Source organism: Nyctereutes procyonoides, unplaced genomic scaffold (assembly GCF_905146905.1).
Source record: "Nyctereutes procyonoides isolate TBG_1078 unplaced genomic scaffold, NYPRO_anot_genome, whole genome shotgun sequence".
Taxonomy (NCBI): Eukaryota; Metazoa; Chordata; class Mammalia; order Carnivora; family Canidae; genus Nyctereutes; species Nyctereutes procyonoides.
This window is the reverse complement of record NW_026575052.1, coordinates 18891609-18914803: the sequence shown is the minus strand read 5'-3', so window position 1 is coordinate 18914803 and position 23195 is coordinate 18891609. Positions and strand designations below refer to the sequence as shown.

The window sequence follows — 23195 nt, the reverse complement described above, 5'->3', positions numbered from 1 at the left end:
TTCATGTAGCCTAATATTAACGTGAGGTTGAAGTGACTGAATACAGTAGGGTCTGGAAGTGATTGGAACTAAAATTTGATTTGGAAAATGGGTAATCTACAATTTACTGCACAGGGTTCATTCCCACCACGAGCTCCTGCTGTGCGTTTAAAGGCTGCCCTATAAGCATGATATAATGACAGGTTAAACCCCTGAGTGTACCACCTGACGCAGGGCAAATCTGAGGCCCAGGACTTTATTGGGGCCCGTGTAATGCTTCTTTAAAAACACAAGCTTCTCTATTTAATGAGGCCATTTAAGATGGTTTTCCCAGACTGGGAAGAGAATATAATCTCAGTTTGGAGGTTGAACGAGTTTAATAGAGTTATGGGTGTTTACTACTCTCACTGCAATCTATTCGAAGGAAGAGAAGGAGTTTCAAGTATGATGTCACCAGGGATAGAAGTGGAGGAGTGAGTTAGAATTGAGGAAATCCGGTCGTTGACGCCCAGTAAATAGTGAACGAAGTGGGGAGAATGCTTTTACTCTATGAACACAGCTCACACATGGTTAACCAGGAGAAGAGCACTTTTCTGGCCACGTAATTCTCATATACTCTCTGTAGGTCTTAGGTTGAAATCATACAAAATTGGCAGTATCTGTTTTCTACAGAAAGACATGTTTCGAACTAAATGTAAGCTTGTGGAAATGGGTGAGGTCGCAGTGTTGCCTGGGGTCGAGGGCAGGGTCTGGCTTGTGCCGGGCAGCGCCCCAGCGGCCCTGGGCTGGGGGGCGGGGCTTGCGGGCGTGCCCACCGCGCCGGCCCCGCCCCGCCCCGCCGGCCCCGCCCCGCCGGCCCGCCCCGCCCGCTGCGGCTGGGCTGGGCTGGGCTGGGCTGGGCTGGGCTGGGCTGGGCTGGGCGCTGCGAACGGAGGCCGGCCGGCGGGCGCTGCGGGCTGGAGCAGGCTCCCCAGCACCGCCAGGCCCAGCCCTGGGCCCCGCGTGGCTCTCCCGGCGGGCCGGACCCTGCGGCAGCTCCGAGCTGGCTCCGGGGGCGCGCTTGACCAGCCTCCTCGCGCCCTGCAGCCCCATCCTTCACCCACGCTGGCGGGCTAGTGAATGTGGGGAAGACAAACTTCCAAGGCAGGCGGTTGAGGGCCCAGCGGAGGACAGCTCCGGTGATGGCGCCCATTTTTGGAAACACAGGCGAATTGGAGCTCGCGGGGAGGCGTGGTGGACTCCTGAGGGGACGGGAGAGGCGTCGTTCCTCTGCTGCTGCGGTAGCCGGTGCTTCGGAGGAGTGAATGGAGGATCCTAGAGCAGGGCGCTCGCTTACCTTCGCTTCTTGAAAACTTGAACTCCGACGTGCTCAGGCACAGAACGTGTCCATCCAGCAGGGCCTCTGTTACAAATCGTGTTTGCTCCTGGGGGAAGGGCTATGAGCCGCCTGACTTCTCATGACCGGGAAGTCTCCCTTACCTTTTCTGTACTCCTGGAGGGGCGTCTTGCTCACATGTCTGCCAGCAGCTGGGACAAGGAAGAGAAAAGGTACAGACACCAAGAGACTGGGATGCTAAAAGTATGAACCGGGGAAAGTTGTGAGCCGGGGGAATCTGGATCAGGGAGTGGCTGCAATGTAATTGAGCTCTAGTTTGCATTGCTGTTTCTTTTGATCTACTGTACTTTTCTCTGTTTAAACCAAGCTTCAGGTTACGTCATCACTCCTGCAGGGTTGTCTGAAGACACTTGAGTCCGTGGTTCCTACTGCAGGGCTGCTCTGTGGTTGGGGTTCTTTTTGTTTGAAGATGGAGCTGGGTTCCACCTTTGGTGCTTTGGGAGGTTTTAGCACCTTCTGTCCTGTAATACCTCCATTCGCAAGAAATACCGGCCTCATTTCGCTTGTTTTCACTCTTTAGAGATTTAAACTGTTTTTTTTTTTTTTTACAATGTTTGCAAAAGTAATAAAGATAATATTGGAATGTAAGCCTGAATGATTGATGATTATGTATAGTTATTTGCTCGGTCTGGAAATGAAACGATAGTATTTTTCTTGCTTATATTTTCCTAGTTCTATTATTTTGAATACAAGCTGAGTTTACTGTTCCTTGATGTGATTAGTTTGTTTGGTTTAGTAATTTGAAAAGGCATCAGTGGTTTAGACTGTTTTGTGTGCAGGGAGCCACTTTCCAATTCTAACATTGCTCACATACATAAGTGAGCAGTATAAAATGGACCACGAGACAGGCATACAGCATATACGTGGGGCATTTTGGCAAGGCTGAGCCCGTTGTTTCCAAGTGATAGAAAATGCATGGATCATCGTACTCACAAAGAATCGAACACCTGGGTTGTACAGTGTTTCAGGTGATGAGAATTGATTCCCGTTGTCCCTAAGTCCATGTGACAAGCCACCTTATGGAATTCTGTACTTTTGTAGAGTGTTGAATTGTAGAATATTAACTTTAGTTGACAGTGGACTTTTTTTTTGTCACCTTCAACCCTCACTTGGTGTCTATCCTTGAGTAATCTAGAAGTCCAGTTGCTTTTATATAGTCACATGGGTAACCAGCGTTGTTTTCTTAAAGTCAGGTTCTTTGCAGCAATAACGATTACATTGAGGAAGCATTAAATTTGAGGCATTCAATTTTAGTTTTGTTAGAAATATGGCTTGTATAGTTGTTGGGAATACAGTCTTGGGACATCAGTAGACTGATCTTTTGTTACCCCTGAGACAAATATGGCCTGTCATATCCTAACAAAGTAGATTCCTGGGGAAGGTATTTATTTGCTTTATCTTTCATTTAGCCTGACAAATTAGTTACATTGTTGTCGTTTCTTCCAGATGACATTTATCTCAAATAATATTTATTCCTGTGCTGATGAATGCTTCAGCAACACTAGTGAACCCTAGGGTACAAGGAATTCTTAACCTGTTTACTGTACTGTCCCCAATGTTTCGTGTGTCTCTGGTGTTTTAATCTTTATTCTTTAATTACTTCTTTTCTGGCTTTTCTTCCCCTTTTCAAATTATATGTAATTTTATTGTGCAATGGAAATAGAGTAGAAAGATGTACTTTCTCTGAGTACCTAAAAACTTTTGAGATACCCTCCATTTCTCTTCTCTTTCTCCCACCTTTATTATGGGGCCTACTCATCAGTAGGAAGTAAGATTAATTAACACGTAGCTGGTGTTCAGATTCTAGGGGAAGACTTAATAGATGAAGGTGCATGATGGGATGGCAGCAGACCCTTCCCCTGACGACGCCTCCATCCCCAAATCTACAACTGAAGCAGATAACTGTTTGCCATTAGTCGGAGTTAATCAGAGCTGATGTCCTGGGTGATCCTTTGGATTACTTGAGACTGACTCCCTGTCACTGTTTCAAGCTGCCTCAGAATGGGAAAGAAATGGACTGAGCAGGGCAATTGAACACTGAGGGAGAGGGGAAAGTTCAGTGAAAACAGCTTTGATTGAACTTAAGCTACTTAACACAGGGTTTCTTAGTTGTTTACAGTCTGGTTTCTGTTTCAGCATTTATTCCATACTGTATAATTCATCCAAAGGGATTTTTAATATTTTTTTAAGAAAGGGAATTTTACATGTGTTTTGGGACATTTTGATAAAAGAGATTTTATCTGGTCCACAACTCCTAATACTCAAAGTGCATAATTTGTGTAATTTGTGTGTGTGTGTTTTTTTTAAATCCTTTACTCTTTTTGCTCACAGTATGTTTTTCATAAAACTTAAGTATTTCTGGCATGTAAACATTATTTATAAAACAAGTGAGAGTTTTAATTATTTCTCCTGCCTCTTTTTATTTTTATGTATGTTTTCGTTACAGAAATGAGCCGCCAGACTGCAACAGCATTACCTACTGGAACCTCAAAGTGTACCCCGTCTCAGAGGGTGCCCGCCCTGACTGGCACAACCGCATCCAACAATGACTTGGCGAGTCTTTTTGAGTGTCCGGTCTGCTTTGACTATGTGTTACCACCCATTCTTCAGTGTCAGAGTGGCCATCTTGTTTGTAGCAACTGTCGCCCAAAGCTCACATGTTGTCCAACCTGCCGGGGCCCTTTGGGATCCATTCGCAACTTGGCTATGGAGAAAGTGGCCAATTCTGTACTTTTCCCTTGTAAATATGCCTCTTCTGGATGTGAAATAACTTTGCCACACACAGAAAAAGCAGACCACGAAGAGCTCTGTGAGTTTAGGCCTTATTCATGTCCGTGCCCTGGTGCTTCCTGTAAATGGCAAGGCTCTTTGGATGCTGTCATGCCCCATCTGATGCATCAGCATAAGTCCATTACGACCCTACAGGGAGAGGATATAGTTTTCCTTGCAACAGACATTAACCTTCCTGGTGCTGTTGACTGGGTGATGATGCAGTCCTGTTTTGGCTTTCACTTCATGTTAGTATTGGAGAAACAGGAAAAGTATGATGGTCACCAGCAGTTCTTTGCAATTGTACAGCTGATAGGAACACGCAAGCAAGCTGAAAATTTTGCTTATCGACTTGAGCTAAATGGTCATAGGCGGCGATTGACTTGGGAAGCGACTCCGCGCTCTATTCATGAGGGAATTGCCACGGCCATTATGAATAGTGACTGCCTAGTCTTTGACACCAGCATTGCACAGCTTTTTGCAGAAAATGGCAATTTAGGCATCAATGTAACTATTTCCATGTGTTGAAATGGCAATCAAACATTTTCTGGCCAGTGTTTAAAACCATTGCATTCAATTTCACAGAGAATAAGGCAGCCGTCTGCCTGTCAACCTGAAACTTTTGGTAGGTGGAAGCTAGACACATGAAGGTAAATAAAAGGAAAGGCTGTTAAATACAGGAAACAGTTGCATGTAGTAACACTAATATATTTAAAAATAAGTCAACAGTAAACCACTGAAAAATATATATATATATACACCCAAAATGGGCATCTTTTGTATTAAGAAAGGAAGCATTGTAAAATAATTCTGAATTTGTGTTGTAGATTGTACTGTTGAAAAATACTGGGTTTTTGTTTTGTGTGTGTGCCTGCGAATTGGTGTGCGTGCGCGCGCGTGTGTATGTGTGTGTGGGTTTTTTTTTTTTTTTCTTTTAACCGACAAGCCATGTTGAGTGGTCTTGGACCACTGCTTTTCCCCTTTGTGAGTCAATACATAGTGCTGCTGTGTGTGTATATTTTTTTTGTGTGTATTTGCTAATTTTTATTAATTCTAGTTTTTCATTAAATAAATTGGACTTTCTTTTCTGTAATTCAAGTTTTTCCTCACTTTTTTTTGTACCTTTTTGAAGTTAGTGTCTTTTTGATATGCATAATTGTTTATGGTAAAGTTTATACATTATGTGTTCAATACGTATTTTCTTTTCCCCCATTAATCAGTTCATTAGAAATATTTTACATTCAAGTCTTTTGAGAAGATACAAGTTCCAGAAAGGAAAGGTAACAGCAGAAGAATTATCAGAAGCTATTTAAAGCAGCTGTAAGATGGTCTCTGTTTCTGTCTGTCTCTCTCTCTCTTTCTCCAGTTGAGTCATACCTTTAAACTTATTCTTTGAAAGATTAGGGAATACTGATTTTTTTTTTTAATACTGAAAAAAAAATCAGGCTTTTTTTTTTTCTTTCTTTGAAATATCTTGGACAAATCACATGTTTAAAATTTGTTCTTGTATTTATTGGTTTTGCAGAAGAAGGCATCGTCTTACACAGTATTTGTAATCAAAAGCAAATCATTTGTTTAAAAAAAGGCAGTTTGCAAAAAATGTTTTTGGTCTTTTATAATTCTCATTAAAAGAATATCTGGCAAATTAAAAACTTTTATGTGTCTGCTTTAGCCCTAAGTTTGATTAAAATCTAAAGTTATTTTCCTGTTCAATTCTGTACTTCATAACTGAAAACAGTATGCTGTATTTCGAGGTGTGATAGATTTATTCTAAGCAAATGAATGGGTATATGATCTCTATTTAGAGTTTTTTTCTTCCCTCTTGCTGACATTTTTATTCTCACAACTCTGTTAGGAGACTAAGTTAAAATACTGATGATTTTTTTCTCCTTAAAGAAAACCCAGTTAAAATGAGTTAGTGTTTCCTAGCGTACTAGTTATGAGCCTGGGCTCTACAGCAGCCTTCCAGGGCCCTCATGCCAGTCAGTCATGGCTCTAGCCCACTCACCAGCTTTGGGACCTGCTCCAGTTTTCTAATGTGTGAAGTGGGGTTAATTACGATAGCTACAAAAAAAAAAAAAAATTATGATAGCTACCCCAGAGGGTTAGAAGGGATACCAGTAAGTTACCCAGAAAAGTGCTTTGCACATAATAATAAGCACCCAACAAATGTTAGCTGCTATTATGCTTTTAACTAGCACCAAATCGAACAGCATCCTTAACTGTTGCTAATTGCCCTGAGGCACCTAACAAGATTCGGAATGGCCAAAGATCATTTTATTTTGTGTGGCTTTTACAGGTACACTAAACTTAGTCAAAAAGAATTTGGACTGCCCCCTTATCCCACCAGCCATTCTGGATAACAGAATTTACTTCTGTTAACCACTTTCAGAATGAAGATTTGTGTGATTTCTTTTCCTACAGAAGCATTATTTTTTGAATTGGTTATCAAGTGTTTGTATAGCCATTTTTGTGGTGAAAGGGAATAGGTCAACCACAAATGTGTATCTTGGTCTGTTCCCATTAGCATGTGTTTAGAAAAGCAGTTTCCCCCCTACATTTGATGTATTGAATACTTTTGTGGAGGTGTGTCATTTTATTTTTACAATATTTTAAAGTGTTTCTTGGATTACAATAGTACTATATATGCTCAGTGTAGGGTTGGAAGTTAGAGCACACACAAGAGATCTCTAACTGGGAACATTTTTATTTTCCAGTCCTTTGTGTATTTACATGTGCCTACACACTTATTTTGAAATAATGTAATTTTGCAACCCTCTTACACATCACTTCAGTCCATGCATTTCACTTTAATAATCTTGGAAAGACACCATTTGGGGAACCTTTGTAAGGACTGACTAGAATTTTAGCCAGTTTTCTGATGTTTACATAGTGCTTTGTCCTGTTTGCCCATGTAAATCTTTTCCAGGTATTTATAAAAAGGCTGTGAACATCCTTATATGTTTTCTTATTATATTCGTGAGACTTCTCAGTTTCTGGAGAGGTTTCAGTGGACACTTAAGAGTAGCAGTGTGAAGGATTTTTTCCCTTTCATTGTAACCTCATGTTCCGCTAATTTTTTTTTTGTTTTTTTTTTTATGTTTCGCTAATTTATACAAATAGTAAATTTTTTGTGTTTGACATCCAGTAAGTTCATCTTTTGTTAACTACTTTAAGTCCTCTTCATATCTTGATCCAGAGGGATGGTGAGATCTATATCCACATTTCTTGGTTCACTCAAGATATTAAATCATCCTTGTTACAGTTAATATTCTACTTTCTCCTATTAATGCCCTGCCTCGTTTTTTTGTGTCGTGGTGTTTTCTTTCAGGGAATTGTATAGGGGTAGGGTAGGTGTTACTCTCTAACTTGCTCTTTTGCATTTATCTTCTTTAACTTGAATTCATTCTACTGAATTGAATCATGGGCCACTTTAATATGTTGATTGTTGGGGAACAGGTTTCTGATTTTTATAACATTGCTTAATTTCTTTTAAGGCTCACATTTCTGCAAACTACAGGTATGGCAGTGGCTATATAGATCTTTTGGTTCACCAAAAATCCTAATGCCCCTCGCTCCCCGAGCACTTGATTATAGAAAGGTTACCTCATTTGGTGGTTCTAACTGGAAAATAGGAAGCCAGCCTGCTCTCCCCTCAGCCCTTAATACCTCACAACATGGATGGCACCTACCTAGTGTAGGGAGCTCCTGGTGGTAGATACCACTAGCCACTGTGTCCAAAGATGGGAATCCAAATCCTCTGCATTTCAAACAGCCACTACCAGAGATGGCACTGGAAATGAAACCCATCTGCATTCCCACTCTTACAGAGAGAATTTGTGCAGTGAGCAAAAAGCAAGTCTTGATCAATGTCAAGGAAGAAGCGGAAAGAAGGACATATTTGTGTTTTGCTCAGCAAATGCAATTTTTTTTGTCCGCCTATTTAAAAACAACAACAACAACCCAGTATGTTTAGTGGCCTTTAAATACCACTCCATAATCAGGAGACCTTATTTGTGGCCACAGATTTATAGACTGATGTTAAATATTTTATGGTCAATCGTCACTTAAATGGCATTTTTCACTGTAATCAGAAGCACTAAATAAAAGACCTCAGCCCCTGACACGGTTAATGTTAAGTTTCAAACAAAAGTGGGCAGAGTCCAGTAAAAAAGTGTGTTTTAAGCAGACCATAATTTCTCAAGTTCCAAGACGCTTAAAGCTTTATTTAGTTTTCATACTTTTGAAAGCTCATACATAAAAGGCATATGGAGTACTGGTTAAATACATATCAAGGCCTCACTTCTAGCCCTACTTAATTAGAATTTGAGTTAATCAACATTTTCAATAAAACCCCAGCTGTGATACAAAGGGTGTTTGGGTAACACTTTAAAGAACAATGCTGGGAAAAGGTACTAGGGAAATGCAAATCAAAACCCAGAGCTGCTGCTTCACACCCCTGGGACGGGCTATTACCAAAAAGAAGCCGTGGCAGGGAGTGGAGAACTGGGGTCTTGGTGTATTGCTGGTGGGAATGGCGAGTGGAGCAGCAAACGCCGTGCAGGAGGAGTCTGTGGCTCCTCACAAAGCTACGCGTGGACTCCTCCTAAGAGCAGCAACTCTACTTTTGGGTAGTAGTAGGGACAGGGACGGTCGCACACTCACGTTGACAGAATTCTTCACAACAGCCGAGAGGTGGAAAAACCCAGACATCCTGGGGCGAACGGAGGATATGGGGCCCGGGGTTCAGAGATCCGAAATGCTGAGGCTTGTGGTCAATGTGGCTGAACTCCGACCACACACTCGGTGAAGCTGGAAGGGGCAAACGCGGAGACCGAAGAGTTTGTGTGTGCGTGTGTGGCGGGGGTGGGGGGGACGTGAATGGAAGAAAGAGGAGTCACTGTTCTGTGGGTACAGCTTCAGTTTAAGATAATCATGGGAAGGCTTCGGAGAGAGGGGGATGGCCAGACACCGTTGTGACTAATGTCCCTCAATTACCCACTTAAAACTGGCCCAAGTGGTAAATTCTCCTCTCCTGTCACAACAAAAGACAAGTGAATAAGACTTAAAAAACAAAAAAACTGAAAGCAGTGCCAGGGAAAGGAAGGCCCAGCTGTTCAGCCCCCCGCCCCCCCCCCCCCAGCAAGGGCTGCGGGCTCTAGGCCGAGGGCGCCCCCAGCTGCTTGGGGCGGAGGAAGAGCGCTGGTGGGCCCCACCTCATCCTGAGCTCTTGCAGTTTCTGGGGGTGTGGGGGCGTTGCAGTCTGGGGATGGATGAACTCCCTCTGCTTGCAGAAGATGAATTAGCATCATGGTTTCTTTTCCTCCCCTGTGAAGATGACTGAATAGAAGCCATAAAATCCTAACAGTGGGAAGATAGTCCATGAAATGGTTTTTAAAGTGCTGATGCTTCTTGCTCCCCCACTGGACATGACGAGCCCCGTAAGCGGAGCCCCAGATCTGGATTTGTAATTCCAGAACATGTTCAGATTTTACTAGCGGGTAATTGGGTAACATGCTCATCCAGGGCATCCCAAAGTATCTTTGCGTATCTGTTCTAACATTCCGTAATAGAAGATTCTATAGTTAGTATTATTTTAGTGTCGTGTTCGCATCCATCTTCAGTGACACTTCACCACTCCTGCTCCCATTTTACAGGTAAGGAAAATGAGCAGAAGAGCCTGGAAGGAGCCAGACACAAGAGAACATGGAGAGTCTACGGGGCCTGGCACAGGCCAACCGGGCGGAGCAGGGAGGTGACAGGGTCAGGGTACCACGGTGGGGACCATCCCAAGATGGGCGGCAGCCTCTGAGGACCGGACTTTTTTTTTTTTTTTAAGATGTTCCTAACAGGCCACTCTGCCTGGTAGAAACTGCCAAGTTTTGGCTGCTACTTCCTCAGCATAAGCCGCACCCCGTGTTGGGGTGTGCAGACCTCACCCCGGGCTTCCCATCACTTGAATACTTACTTTGGTGCGGTTTTCATCTTTGTCTTGGGGCCCCTGTGTCAGTCTCCTCAGGGTCCAGCAACCTCTCCCGGTGGCTCTTCCGGATGCTGACCACGCAGAAGAGCCACCTGGAGGGCGGGCTAAACTGACTTCTGGGCACCCCACTCCCACCACCCATAGTTTGAGTCCGAAGGTCTGGATCTTGAGAATTAACATTTCTAATTTCTAACAAGTTCACAGGTCACACGGATGCTTCTGTTCTGGGCACCACACTGAGAACTGATGCTCTGTACCCCTCTGGGGACAGTGATGATTCCACTGAAGACAATTTGATTTTTATTAATCAGTTTATTAACATTTCTGTAATCAACACCAGCCACCACTTGAGTGAGATTTGTTACTGTTGTGATCGTATTCACAAGTAAGGGACACTGTGCTGACCTCTACGGGTATGAACAAAGAAAGACCTTTCAATACCTCTTGGCACTTCATAACTTGAAATTCTGAAAGTTGAGATTTGGGCCTACAATTTGCTATTTATGAGACCAGGTCTGGTGCTGACAGTAAAGCCACCATCAAAAGCTGCATTAAGAACTTCATCCAGGCAGCTTGCTGTGACAAAACTTAAATCCTGTCGTACGTTGCCCGGGATTTCTTCAAGGTCTTTTTCGTTCCTCTGAGGAATGATGACTCGCTTCAATCCTGCTCTGTGTGCTGCCAGCACTTTGTCTTTAATCCCACCCACCTATAAGGAGAGAAGAAAGTTACTCAGATTTCTGGTCATCCTCAGACTGTAAGAGATCCGTGACCCAACTTTCTTTCACGGTTATTTAGAACATTGAACTCATCTCCCGATTTGTTATAGTGCGAGCTGGGAAAGCCACTAAAAAACGTTAATATACAGTGAATTCTTTGTTTTAATTTGTGTTATATTCAATCCTTTTAATGGGGGAACATTCTAAATTTTTGATAGATACGAGCACGTCTTATGTCCATGATCCCTTTTTACACTGTCAGGTTAGTATTTATACCACATTCTGTAATCAAAACAATCTTATCTATAGGTCGATTCTGGCAAAGCATTACATTATTTTGACCACAAATACCATTCCTACAGAACTCAGCTGTGTGCCAGGATGACTTCCTTCTCTACAAGTTTAAAGCCATAACTATCTCTGTGCCACTTGATGAAGAAACCATATCCCAAATGATCTAGGCTCTTACAGTGGTTTTAAAATAGGTCCAAAGTGGTCCCTTCACAAAGAGGGGAGTCTAACTCCCTTCCCCTTGGATGTGGGCCAGGCTTAGGGACTCGTAAGAAACAGAATGCTGTATGACTTTCAGTTAACCAGTAAAAAATGAGAGCTGCTGCTGCTGCTAGGTCTGTCTCTCTGCATCTCTCCCTGGAGGTAGCCAGCTGCCGTATTTGAGATCACCCAACAGTCTCTGGAGAAGCCGTAAGGTGAGGAACTGGGGTATCCTGCCAACCAGTCAGTGCATGGACCCCAGTGCACTGGGCTGGTGTTCTGACTGGAAGACAGGACTCTGAGGCAGACAGCTCAGCTAAGCCTCTCCTGAATTCCTGACCCACAGAAATTGTGAGAATAATAAACATCATTGTTTTGGGGTGCTGGCAGCTCTCAGGCATAACCCCCAGAGCACATAAGCCCCGCAGACAGCCCCCCGGAGCCCTCCAACTACCCACACCAATGCTGACTGCCCCGGAGCCTTGGGCACAGGCCCTCCTCTGTCCAGGCCCTTCGTGTACTGCTGAAGCACGTTCTGAGCACCTTGCTCACAGACAGCCTAAGACAAAGTGACTCCTTGCATGTCTGGAAATGCCTGTTTTCTCTCCTGTTGGACTGGTGGTAAGACTGTGTATACAAGACTGGATTTAAAATCATTCTCCGTCAGGGTTTTGAAGGTACTGCACGTCTGGGTGTCACTGAGGAGACAGCTCTTTCCTCGGCTGTCGGACCAGTCGTGGGGATGACATCTTTCTCCTCGTTGCTGTAAAGCCCTTTCAATCTGACGGTAACCTTCAATTCTAGGAAATGGTCCATTATTTGACAGTTTGCTAGATTCCGTTTCCTCTTTGCTAGAATGCCTGCCTGCCTGATAGATACTGGATTTGCCTGTTTGCTTTTCTATTATTTTTTTCAGAATACTTCTCTAATTCTAAAACCAAAGTTTTCAATCCAAGTTTTGTCCTCATTCTCTGATCTTGAACTGTTCTCTGAAGTGCCAGCTTTGAGTATTTTTAAATGCTGTGGCTTTTCTCCTGTTTCATGGAATAGGTTTAAAACTGGAGGCTTACTCAAAGCTACCACGGCCCAGAGGGATGGGAAAGTCTTGACGTAGGTGCTTATTTGCCCTGAGAGCGAGGATCCATGTATGCTATGGAGATTTCTATGAATTTTCTTTGAATCCCCTGGTTTTGTTTCCCATCTCTTTCCTGCTCTCCTGGTCCGTGCCTTGACCCTCTGAGCCCATGCTTTTCCCAGATTCCCGCCAAGAAGTTCATTTCTACCCCTAATTCTGTTTCACCAGCCAGGAGGACACTATCTTCTAGAAGTTGGCTGAACGCTCAGCTGCTGACTCCCCACTCATTTTTGAGTGTTTGTATTATTCCTTTCACTCTTTGCTTAGTCTACCATCTTGAACTAGAAAGCTGAAGAGTTCATGTCAGTAAAGCATTTACATTTCCTTTTAATAGCACAGCTAGTATTAGCCACTATTAACCACTATTACAGTCTCTTTAAATGCAGTAATTCCTGGGTAAGGTGAAGAAAAGAGATCAGCCATTCCGTTCAAGTACAGACCTACAAATGTCTCACAATAATACAGTTGACTTCCTGGCGGAATTTTAAAAGTTGGCGAAATGAGAGCAGTTTTAGTGATCTTGAATGGTGATTCTACGATCTGCTTTCACAATTATCTTATGAAATAAAGGTGTTCTCAGAATAAAGAACGTTCTTTCCTCACTTTGCTAGGAATTCGCCAAAATTCTGTTGTAGACTGGTACTGGTAATGAATGACTTAAAACCCTAAATGACCGCTCAAGTTCTCTGCATTTTATGTGTTTTCCTAAGTAGTTTAGGGTATGGAGGGGAGCCCCAAAGCTTCATATATATAGAACTTTAAAAACATTTAGTAATTAGACATAGCTGGTCTTTGTTATTACAGCTTTCATTTTCTACTGATTTTTCTATAAATCTATCAACTACAGTAATCTATCTATAGGAGGTCTCATCTCACAGGGACTTCAAAAGTTCAGAAGTTAGCCTAAAGTTTTAAAAAAAATCAGCTGCTATCCTGTTTTACATTGAAGTTATCTGGTTAACAATTTGCTAACTCTTCACCTTAGTGGCTGACATTTCTGATGACCAGAAGTATTTCTTTCCCTCGCAAGTCTTCTTTCTTAGTAGAAGGGAAAACATGGGGAAAATTGTCAGTATTTTATATGATCAATACTGAAAAATATGAATTAGTTACAAGTATAAAACTTTAAAGTGTTTAAAGCTAAGGTGTGTATATATATATATATATATACACACACACACACACACACACACACACACACACATATACATATATGAAGAAGGGAAACTACTATTAATTTAAACTTAAAATTAAAAAAATTTAAAACCACATAAATCACTTTCTTCAGACTTACTGGAAGAACAAGACCTCTCAGTGTGATTTCTCCAGTCATGGCTACATCTGAACGCACCAGCCGCCCACTAAAAAGTGAGGCGAGACAGGTTACTATGGTAACCCCAGCAGATGGTCCATCTTTTGTGACAGCACCAGCTGGGAAGTGCAGATGGATGTCTGTGTTGTCAAGAAGATCAAAACTTCCAGAAGCTTAAAAAAGGAAATAAGGATTTTAATGTTGAAAATTAAACCTGTTTTCTTTTTCTCCTAAAAAAGAAAATCAAAAAGATAAAAATGAATGTTTTGGGTAAATGAATTCCTCAAAATATTAATGGGTGGCACAATTAGAGTGGGGTCTGGAAGAAGAGTTTTATTCCATTCCAAGTAGTACTGAAAACAAAACCTTGAAATCAGTTTCTAGTTCAGGACTAGCCACACAGCCCTAACACGGGAACTAGAATTTCTATGGGTCTTCAAAATCAAAGGTTTGTACTTTCTTGAAGGTGTGTAACTCTTCCTCTAGAGCCCATCTTAATCCTTGTCCCAGAACTGGGAGAGGTCTCCTAGAGGATGGGCCAAAGGCTCCTCCCCGCTTCCCGCTGCGCCTCCGGCTCAGCTGGGCCACTCACCATTCGTCAGATGGTACTTCTTTGCATTGCTGCGGAGCCAGCTGATGGCGAGATGGGCAGACTCCTTCATGACGTCCCCTAGCTGGCCAGTCAGAGTTAGCTGACCTTCGCCATCCATTCGGCTTGCCTCCACAAACATGATTTCCCCACCTAAGGGGGTCCAAGCCAGACCTATTGCCACTCCTGGTTGACTTAACCGTTCAGACACCTTGAGAGAAAGAAGAAACACGATCAGTCACCAAGACTGGCCAACCCCATCACAACACGCTGCCAGAGCCTACCTCTTCAGTTTAAGCTTCAACTCAAAAGGATCTGGAGTCACCCCTTAATTATGTATAGCTTTCTGCCAGAAAAAAACAAAACTTCCTGTTTGGCATTTATCAGAAGCAATTTTACCTTAAAATACGTGTGAATTACTGATTAGGAGCCACATTTAGTTACATGTGCTCTAATTTTCAAGGAACAAATCCAACTGTTTTATCTACTTAAATATTTGTATTAGGCTGCAAATTTATAAATACTCCAGAACCTAACTGCATTTTTAAAAAAGATTTTATTTATTCATGACAGAGAGGGAGGGAGGGAGGGAGGGAGGGAGGGAGGGAGGGGCAGAGACAAAGGCAGAGGGAGAAGCAGGCTCCATGCAGGGAGCCGGATGTGGGAGTCGATCCCGAGTCTCCAGGATCATGCCCTGGGCTGAAGGTGGCCCTAAACCGCTGAGCCACCGGGGCTGCCCCTAACTGCATTTTAAGTAATCGTACATTTGCTTCTGAAAGCAGAAACCCTGTTTCAGACACACATTTAAGAACTACTTGCTCCAGTGGCCAAGTATGAAGGTTTGTATTAAACCCCCTGGATTTTACTTCTCTGCCACGTTACCATCTGTGTTATTGCTGTAGGAACACTAGAAGATAATACTCCTCCTGTGTGCCTGGAGGCCCACTGTGTGTCCTCACTGCTGCTGGAAACTGAACGTGACATTTGCCTGAGACCACGAGCCCGGTGATGAGCCAGTTCATCCAGGTTAGGAGAACATATAAAGGGAACAGTATGGTTGAAACACAATCACATTCACTTTTACTCACCCTCTGAGCCTCCAAATTCCCTATCCCACCGAGCTACTGTGTCAGAGGAGCTGAGTACAACGTGTCAACCCACCACTAGCCCAAATAGGACAGGTTTCCAGCAGAGGTAACCTTCTCACTGAGGAGAAGCAGAACCAAGAGTTGGGAGTTTCTGTGTAAAAGAGCTGCATTGCTGATGCTTACTTCTTTCCAAGGGGCTTAGATGGTGAAAATCCTGACTTTAAAACACTCCAAAATCACATGTGGCATCCATGAAAGCTAAGAGGCACTTAGTTTTGGTGGCAAACCTGATAGCATGTTTTGAAAGTTTGTTTCATATTTAAAAATTTTAATTCTAATTAACTTCATCTGATAAGTGAGAGACTTGGAAGTCCAAACGCTGAGCCAAAAGCATGTCCCGGATTCCACCTCCCTCAGCTCTGGCACTTGCCCTGTTCCATATGTACTTGAGGAGAAAGATACATAGAAGATCAATACTATTTAAGGAAAACATAGAAACAACTATTTATAAAAGTGTTCCCGAGGCTTGTCTTTTTCTAATATAAAATAATTTCCTATACCTTTACGACATCTACTCCGGGTGGCTCTTTTCTGGGGCTGAGTGAACTAATCCTGAAGAATAATCCTCAGGACACGGACTCATGTTAGTTCATTTAATAGAAAAAGCCATTACGCTTAGCGGTTAGCTGTAACAAGAACCACAACTTTTTTACAGCTTAGATCCTCAAAACTCATTTTTCAGAATAATACCAAAAGTGCCCCCGAAGAATCAGGAGTCAGGTGCTTGTTGACTACTGTTTCACAGTCTCCCAACACTCTCCATCTGTTGGAAGCCTCGTACTCCGGGCAGAGGTGACTGGTGCATTGTTCACAGAAAGGATCGGGGGACAGATAAGTGCATATGGCGAAGCCAGAAACATTTGGGCCCACAGGCACTTTATTCAGACTTGATGGGAAGTGATCTCATAGTAACCTGAAGATGGGAGGATGACAAATCTGTGATTTAACAGCAACATACAGGCAGGAGAACAGATGGGCTTGATTACCAGCAACCCTAGAATCTCTGTAATTATGGCTAATAGTAGTTACCTAAAAGGTAAAGGATCTCTAATTCTTAGACTTGGAAACATACATACATAATTTTTAAGTGGGGGGAGGGCAGAGCGGGCAGGGTGGAGTGGCAGAGGGAGAGGGAGAAGCCGACTTCACCCTGAGCAGGGAGCCGGGCTCCGGGCTTGATCCCAGGTCTCCAGTATCATGACCTGAGCCGAAGGCAGACGCTTCACCGACTGAGCCACTCAGGTGCCCTGTCGTGCTTTTTTTTTTTTTTTTAAACTTTATTTTTATGTGATCTCTACACCCACCACGGGGCTCTAACTCAGCCCCAAGTTCGAGATTAAGAGTCCCAGGGCCCTAACTGAGCCAGCCAGGCTCCCCTGGAGTCGTACTCTTCGAGAGCGCGTGCTCTGAAACTGTAACAGTCACACATCAGGTTTCTATGTATTTTTGCCTCAGAAATGAGGGGAGTACGAGTAACTGTGAATGTAAAGACATGTGCTCCTTTCCTGCTGCCATGCACACTTTCCTAGCCGTCTTAACCCCTCCTCACAGAACAATCTATCCCCGAGCACTCTGTACAAAGTGATTCAACACAGTAATTTCAAAACTATGTTTATCTGTACTTTTCTATCAGTTTCTAATTGCACTGCTGATCCGTGGAATCATCAGTTATATGAGCCAAGACAGGCCTCGGCTCGAAACTGAGAATGTTTTCCCCACTAGATGTCAAAGTGGAGCACAAACACCCCAAGCTCATTTTTGCCGTTCATTTTCCCACAGGTATATCCTTACACTTCCATTTCCTTACTGTTAACTACATGTTGTTCAAAGAAATGGTTGATTTCTCCTGTAATAATTGTATCAATCACGTAAATATGTAGATTGAAGGGGTGTTGAAAATGTTTAACGAAAGACCTAATTAATAACAGACCCTGTCTTCCAAAGCCTGCCCGCACCCCTCAGCTCGATGGCAGCAGGGACAGCGAGTATAACCGCGGCAGTCTCCCCCCTCACCCCCGCACCGGACCCTGCGGACTGAAAGAGCAGGTCCGGACGGCCCTCCGAGCCCTCGCTGGCCTCCCCCAAGGCTCACAGTTTCAGTGCCTGTTACGACGGCGGCCTCGGAGAGGGCTGCAGGGTCTGCCGGTCATTCCGCGTGAGGCTCCATCACAGCTCGTAGGGACCTAGTGGCAAATACCCCTCGGAAGTGACAGACTAAGACCATCAGATAAAGTCACGATTCTACTCCAGTCCGGGGACACAACGGGCATGTACCGAGTGCTTTCATCTACACGGCCCTGAAGAGGTGCGGGCCCCTCTGTGGGGAGCTGGGACAAGTGTCCTAGAAGAGGCGGGGCGGAGCTGGGAGCTTGGCTCTCCAGGGAGCCAAGGACTGCGGACACGAGGGATTCCACGGGCCTTCTTGCCAGGGGCCCCCACGCACGGCGGGGAGCGCACCACCTGAGCTACCAGAGGGCCGCGGGCCCGCACAGGCTCTGGCGGCGGTGACGCTTACACTATAAACTGGCGGCTTTTATACCTCAGAGCACTTTTTATGCTCCTGCCAGGGCTGTCACCATGGCAGCTATCCATCTGCCAACTTCTTTCAAGTCTTTGTATGAAGATCCTAAGCCTGGAATTCATGAATATTTCATTTTTCTAGTTGTAGATTTGTTTCTGTAGTGTTTAGAAAAGGGAAGGTCAGATCCCGTTTGCCTTGGAGGTGCCGGGGTCTATACAGCACTGTCCTCGCAAAGCTGTGTTAAATAGCCCAGCTGGCCTGGCACTGCACACTGCAGACAGCCAGCTGCTTCCAGCCCCGTTCAGTAGAGCCTTTTCTTGGCAAAATCAACTCGTGGTGGGGCACCGGGCCAGGCTGAGTGTGCGGCATCGGTGCCGTAGGACACGGGCGCGTGTGGCACAGCAGGTTTAAGTGGAGTGGATGGGGAAGTAATTTACTACCAGACTTCTTTTGGACGTTTCACTAGTTTAATAAACTTTGCCCATTTCTAGCACCTGATTTTGTCTGTCTCAAAGGCAAACATGCTGATGGAATCTCCTGGAATTCACATTTGGATACATTCCATTCAACATGCTTTTATTTTTTATTTTCTGAAAGATTTTTTTAAAAGATTTTATCTTTTTAAAGATTTATTTATTCATGACAGACACACACAGAGAGGCAGAGGGAGAAGCAGGCTCCCTGCAGGGAGCCCGATGTGGGACTCGATCCCAGGACCCTGGGATCACGCCCTGAGCCAATGGCAGACGCTCAACCACTAAGACACCAAAGTGCCCCAAAATTTTATTTATTTCTCATGAGAGACACCAGAAAGAGAGAGGCAGAGACATAGGCAGAGGGAGAAGCAGGATCCTCTCAGGGAGGCTGATGCAGGACTTGATCCTAGCACCCAGGATCACACCCTGAGCTGGAGGCAGGTGCTCAAACACTAAGCCACCCAGGCGCCCCTATTCTATAAATAAATAAATAAATAAATAAATAAAAATAAATAAATAAATAAATAAATAAATAAATAAATAAATAAAAGTTCATTCATTCATTCATTCATTTATTAGAGAGCGAGAAAGACAGTGTGAGTGAGTGAGGGAGGAGCAGAGGGAAAGGGACAAGCAGTCTCTGCTGAGTGTGGAGCCCAGTGATCATAAGATGAACAGAAATCAGGTGTAAGTGCTTAACCAACTGAGCCACCCAGACACCCTTAATCAAGTTGCTTTTAAAAATCTGCATGCCTGGGATCCCTGGGTGGCGCAGCGGTTTGGCGCCTGCCTTTGGCCCAGGGCGCGATCCTGGAGACCCGGGATGGAATCCCACATCGGGCTCCCGGTGCATGGAGCCTGCTTCTCCCTCTGCCTGTGTCTCTGCCTCTCTCTCTCTCTCTGTGACTATCATAAGTAAATAAAAATTAAAAAAAAATTTAAAAAAAGTCTGCATGCCTATCTTCTTTCCTTTAATATTATTATATTTTAGGGGAGTGACCTTTGGACAAGGACTTTTTGTACACCACTGGAGGAAGCCAATGCTGAGGCTTTAATAAAAAATATGAATGGACACTGCAATACTTAGAAAACATAATCTTAGGACTAGCAGGCTGGACAGGACATAGACACTTAAGGGCGTGCAGGACTGGCTTTCTGCGGCTGAGAATTAAATTTATCCTGCAAAGACCAGAGCTTACCTGTTCTTCTGATTTATGATCTGTGAGTTTAAGACTGTTCCTGCCAGAGAATCTTGGTCAATTGCAAGACTGGCCAGCTAGGATATGTACCCAGTGAAGTGGAAGCTTCTCCTGCTTTCACTAGGAGGCGGATGACAATTGTAAGATTTTCATTTCAGCCTAAGGATGTTCTTGTGACCGATAAAAGTAATTACAACCGAGTTGACTGTTATTAATGGCAATCTCCTAACTGACCAGATCAAGTAAGATTAAGTAACCGCTATTTGATTCCTGAGCCCTTCCTACTTCCTCTGCGCCTGGATGTGGCCCCGGCGCAAGCTTCTGAGGAAGTACTCGGTGCTACGTCAGCACGTGCAGCATGACGGACACCTTGGCCACTGCAGACACCTGTGCCCTCGCTCATTCCTTTCCCACCTTCTCTCCCAGTGCAGGGAGAGCTTTCCTTTACTTTTCTTAAAGTGAGTTTAACTGATCTTGTCTCTTTAGGAAATCTCATTGTATTGGAAAAGGTGACTTAAGATAACTATTCCTAAACTTGGAACCTAGACTGAGTTCCTAGAACTCATTTCTCAACCTGCTTAGGGAATCCTAAAGGGTAGAACTATTAATAAAAATGTGCCTTCTTACCCTTCTTCCTCACTGTTAGTTTGCTGGATCAGTCATACTTTTGGCACTAACATATTTTTGTAGACTTAGCTTTGATGAGACTGAAGAATAGTAAGGGTGATGAAGACTATTAAATGCAGGTATAAAATTGGGACTACAAAACAATAAAAACAGGATTTGGGTTTTTTTTGTTTGTTTTGTCTTTTTGGTGATTGGGGATGTTAGTTTTTATTTATTTTAAAAGATTTTATTCACGAGAGACACACAGAGAGAGAGGCAGAGACACAGGCAGAGGGAGAAGCAGGCTCCCTGTGTGGAGCCCGATGTGGGACTCGATTCTGGGACTCCAGGATCATGCCCTGGGCCAAAGGCAGACGCTCAACCACTGAGCTACCCAGGTGTCCTGGGATGTTAGTTTTTAAGGAGTACAGCGGCTGCAGGAACTAGTATTTGTTCATTTTTTTAAACATGTACCAGGCACTATGGTGGGTGTTTTTTATACATTAACTCACCTAATCCTAAAGCCTCTCTAAACACATACATATAATTACCCACCATGTGTCAGATGAACGCATCCCACTCAAGGAGGCTGGATTTATCACCTAGTGAGTGAGAGGCCTCCTTCTGCCTCCCTTCTCCTAACCCTCTTGCTATGGCAGCCAGCTTCCCAACCTTCATTCCCTTCTCACTATTTTCTGTTTTCAAAATACTCTTCCTCTTTTTCACCACCCTGCATCCTGCTATCATCCAAGGTGTCTTTGGCGAACAGCTGATGCTCTGCTTCTACCTGGCTTCTGCTTTTCTGAATAGTTCTTCAATCCCAACAATGCTTTCCTCACCTTAACCCAGCCACTCTCTTCCAGGTCTCCTTATCATCATCAGAAATCACACCACCTCTGAAATCTGAATTTGAATGCCCCCCCCCAATAATTTTCTTCTCCTAGTTCACTTGTCCTCAAGACTACTGATGCTGCCACCTTCACATTCTACACCTACTCTGTCCTGACAGCACTTCTCTGCTGGTACAAAAACAAAACAAAACAAAAAACAAACAAAAAAAAAACAAGCCTTTGTTTTTTCCATCATTATAATCCTTTTCTTGTAACTAGCTCAGTATTCTTGGCCATCTCCTCATTATACCCCACAAAGGGTATCATGGTTGCATATCATTTCCTCCCCTCACACTCTGGATGCATCCCATCTCACCTTCCTAAAGACTTTGTTCCCACTGTCCCTCCAGCAATATCCGTCCTACTCCCTACTGGATTGCTGTGATCAGCACACATGACTCTATTTGCAAACATTCTCCCTGCGGCCCCCAAACTTCTTTTAGCCACCTCATTTCTCTGCAATCATTCACAGCCAACCTCTGAAAAGAGGAGCTTACACACTAATTTGGTTTCTTCACCTCCCATTCTTTCTTCAACACCCTCCCAAATCTTTCATGCCAGCCACTCCCCTCTTCCAAGGTCACCAACCTCCACACTATCAAAGCGAATATAAAAAAGCAAACACACTGGACACTGGGACATTACCTCTTGGAGGGTTTCCTCCTTTGTTTTCATGGCAGCATAAAACCCGTTTCCTCTTGCCTGCCTGCTTGTTACTTCTGACTTTTTTTTGAGGGCTCCTCTTCCTCTCCAAAACGCTAATTTGGCATTCTTCAGGGCCTGCCTCTAGGCTACCACTGGCTCTCTTCTGTGTATACTTTTTCCTCTGGTGACTTCAGCATTTCTGGGACTTTAAATGTCCTCTATTTTCTGACAACTTTGTAATTTATACTTCCACCTCAGACCTCTCTTCTGAGCAACAGGCCTGTGTGTCCACACGTCTCCTTTCTCATGCCTCAGACATTTCAAATTTGACACATTCACCATCCCCGTCTTTCCCCTCGCAGTAAATGGCACTGCCACACAAAAATCCTGTTGTTCCCACCAGAAACCCGTAAGTCCTTTCTGATGACTGTTTCCTTTGTTCCCATTATGTAATCCGTCAGCAAGCCCAAGGCTACCTGAAAACCACATCTCAGCGCTGGAGCAGTGAACCCAATCTCAGTGCCACCTGCTTATCTTCCTTACAGCACCAATCTCAACTTATAATTATGTGTTAACTTATTTTCTCAATGAAAGTTAAGTATCATGAAGGCAGAGATCAAACCTTGCCTGTTTACTACTGTATTTGCCAGCAGCATCTTAATACATATTTACTAAATGACTGAAACTCTTTCTAGAAGAAATGACCCTAGACTTTTACCTTTATGGAGACTATAGGCATTTAAACCAAAAAAGGTGCCTTACAATACCTTTTTTGTAAGGACCACTTCAACACATACTCCAACATTCCTAGTAAAATCTCTCCCCAGACCTTCTACCCAGGAGCACAGGAAGAAGAGTGACACAGGCTGGCCACTGTGAGTCCCCTGGGAGAACCGAGACCTCAGATGTACCAGTGTGACATTCCTCTCAGGTGAGAAACAGCTCACAATTCTGGAGTCAGGCCTGAATCGTATCTCCATTCTGGCAAAAGCTGTGTCTTCTTGCAAGTTATCTAAATACTCTAAGCCTGTTTCCTCATCTGTTCTTGGAAAGATGCCAAGAGTGAGAATTAGAAGATGTGTCACTTGTTAGACGGTCTTGGATGGTGCCTGATACCTAACAGATACACACAAAAAAGTGGGCAAGAACCCCAGGCCAACCACTCCCATTCTAAAACACAGCACTACTTGGGTAAGAACACAAACAAAAATCTGACATACAGCAGAGGTCTTATTTTTTAAATGGCCATACTTCAAGCCATTCTCTCTCATCAGGGAAGGACAGGAATTAACTCGGTTTGACAGGGTACCACAGAGGAGCCGCCTGGACTTGCTGT

General features: G+C 43.8%; 2 protein-coding genes across 9 annotated transcripts in view; one reads left to right on the top strand and one right to left on the bottom strand.

Moving 5' to 3' along the window:
- Positions 1–5811, top strand: part of SIAH1 (siah E3 ubiquitin protein ligase 1) — a 51432-nt gene extending 45621 nt beyond the window's left edge. For 7 of the 8 annotated variants that reach the window (XM_055331227.1, XM_055331228.1, XM_055331230.1 and 4 more), the window contains one exon: positions 3822–5811. In XM_055331227.1, coding sequence (XP_055187202.1) covers positions 3822–4672 — 851 coding nt within the window. In that variant the 3' untranslated portion in view covers positions 4673–5811. Of the gene's footprint in view, positions 1–880; positions 1528–3821 lie in introns of those variants that run through there. The other variant, XM_055331226.1, reaches the window with a different exon arrangement.
- A 2538-nt stretch (positions 5812–8349) lies between these two features.
- LONP2 (lon peptidase 2, peroxisomal) overlaps positions 8350–23195 on the bottom strand; it is a 97435-nt gene continuing 82589 nt past the window's right edge. Inside the window, exons 13-15 of the mRNA XM_055331225.1 lie at positions 14378–14585; positions 13768–13958; positions 8350–10836 (exon numbers count right to left, since the gene is read on the bottom strand). Of these exons, the coding sequence (XP_055187200.1) occupies positions 10615–10836; positions 13768–13958; positions 14378–14585 (621 nt within the window). The 3' untranslated portion in view covers positions 8350–10614. The remainder of the gene's footprint in view (positions 10837–13767; positions 13959–14377; positions 14586–23195) is intronic.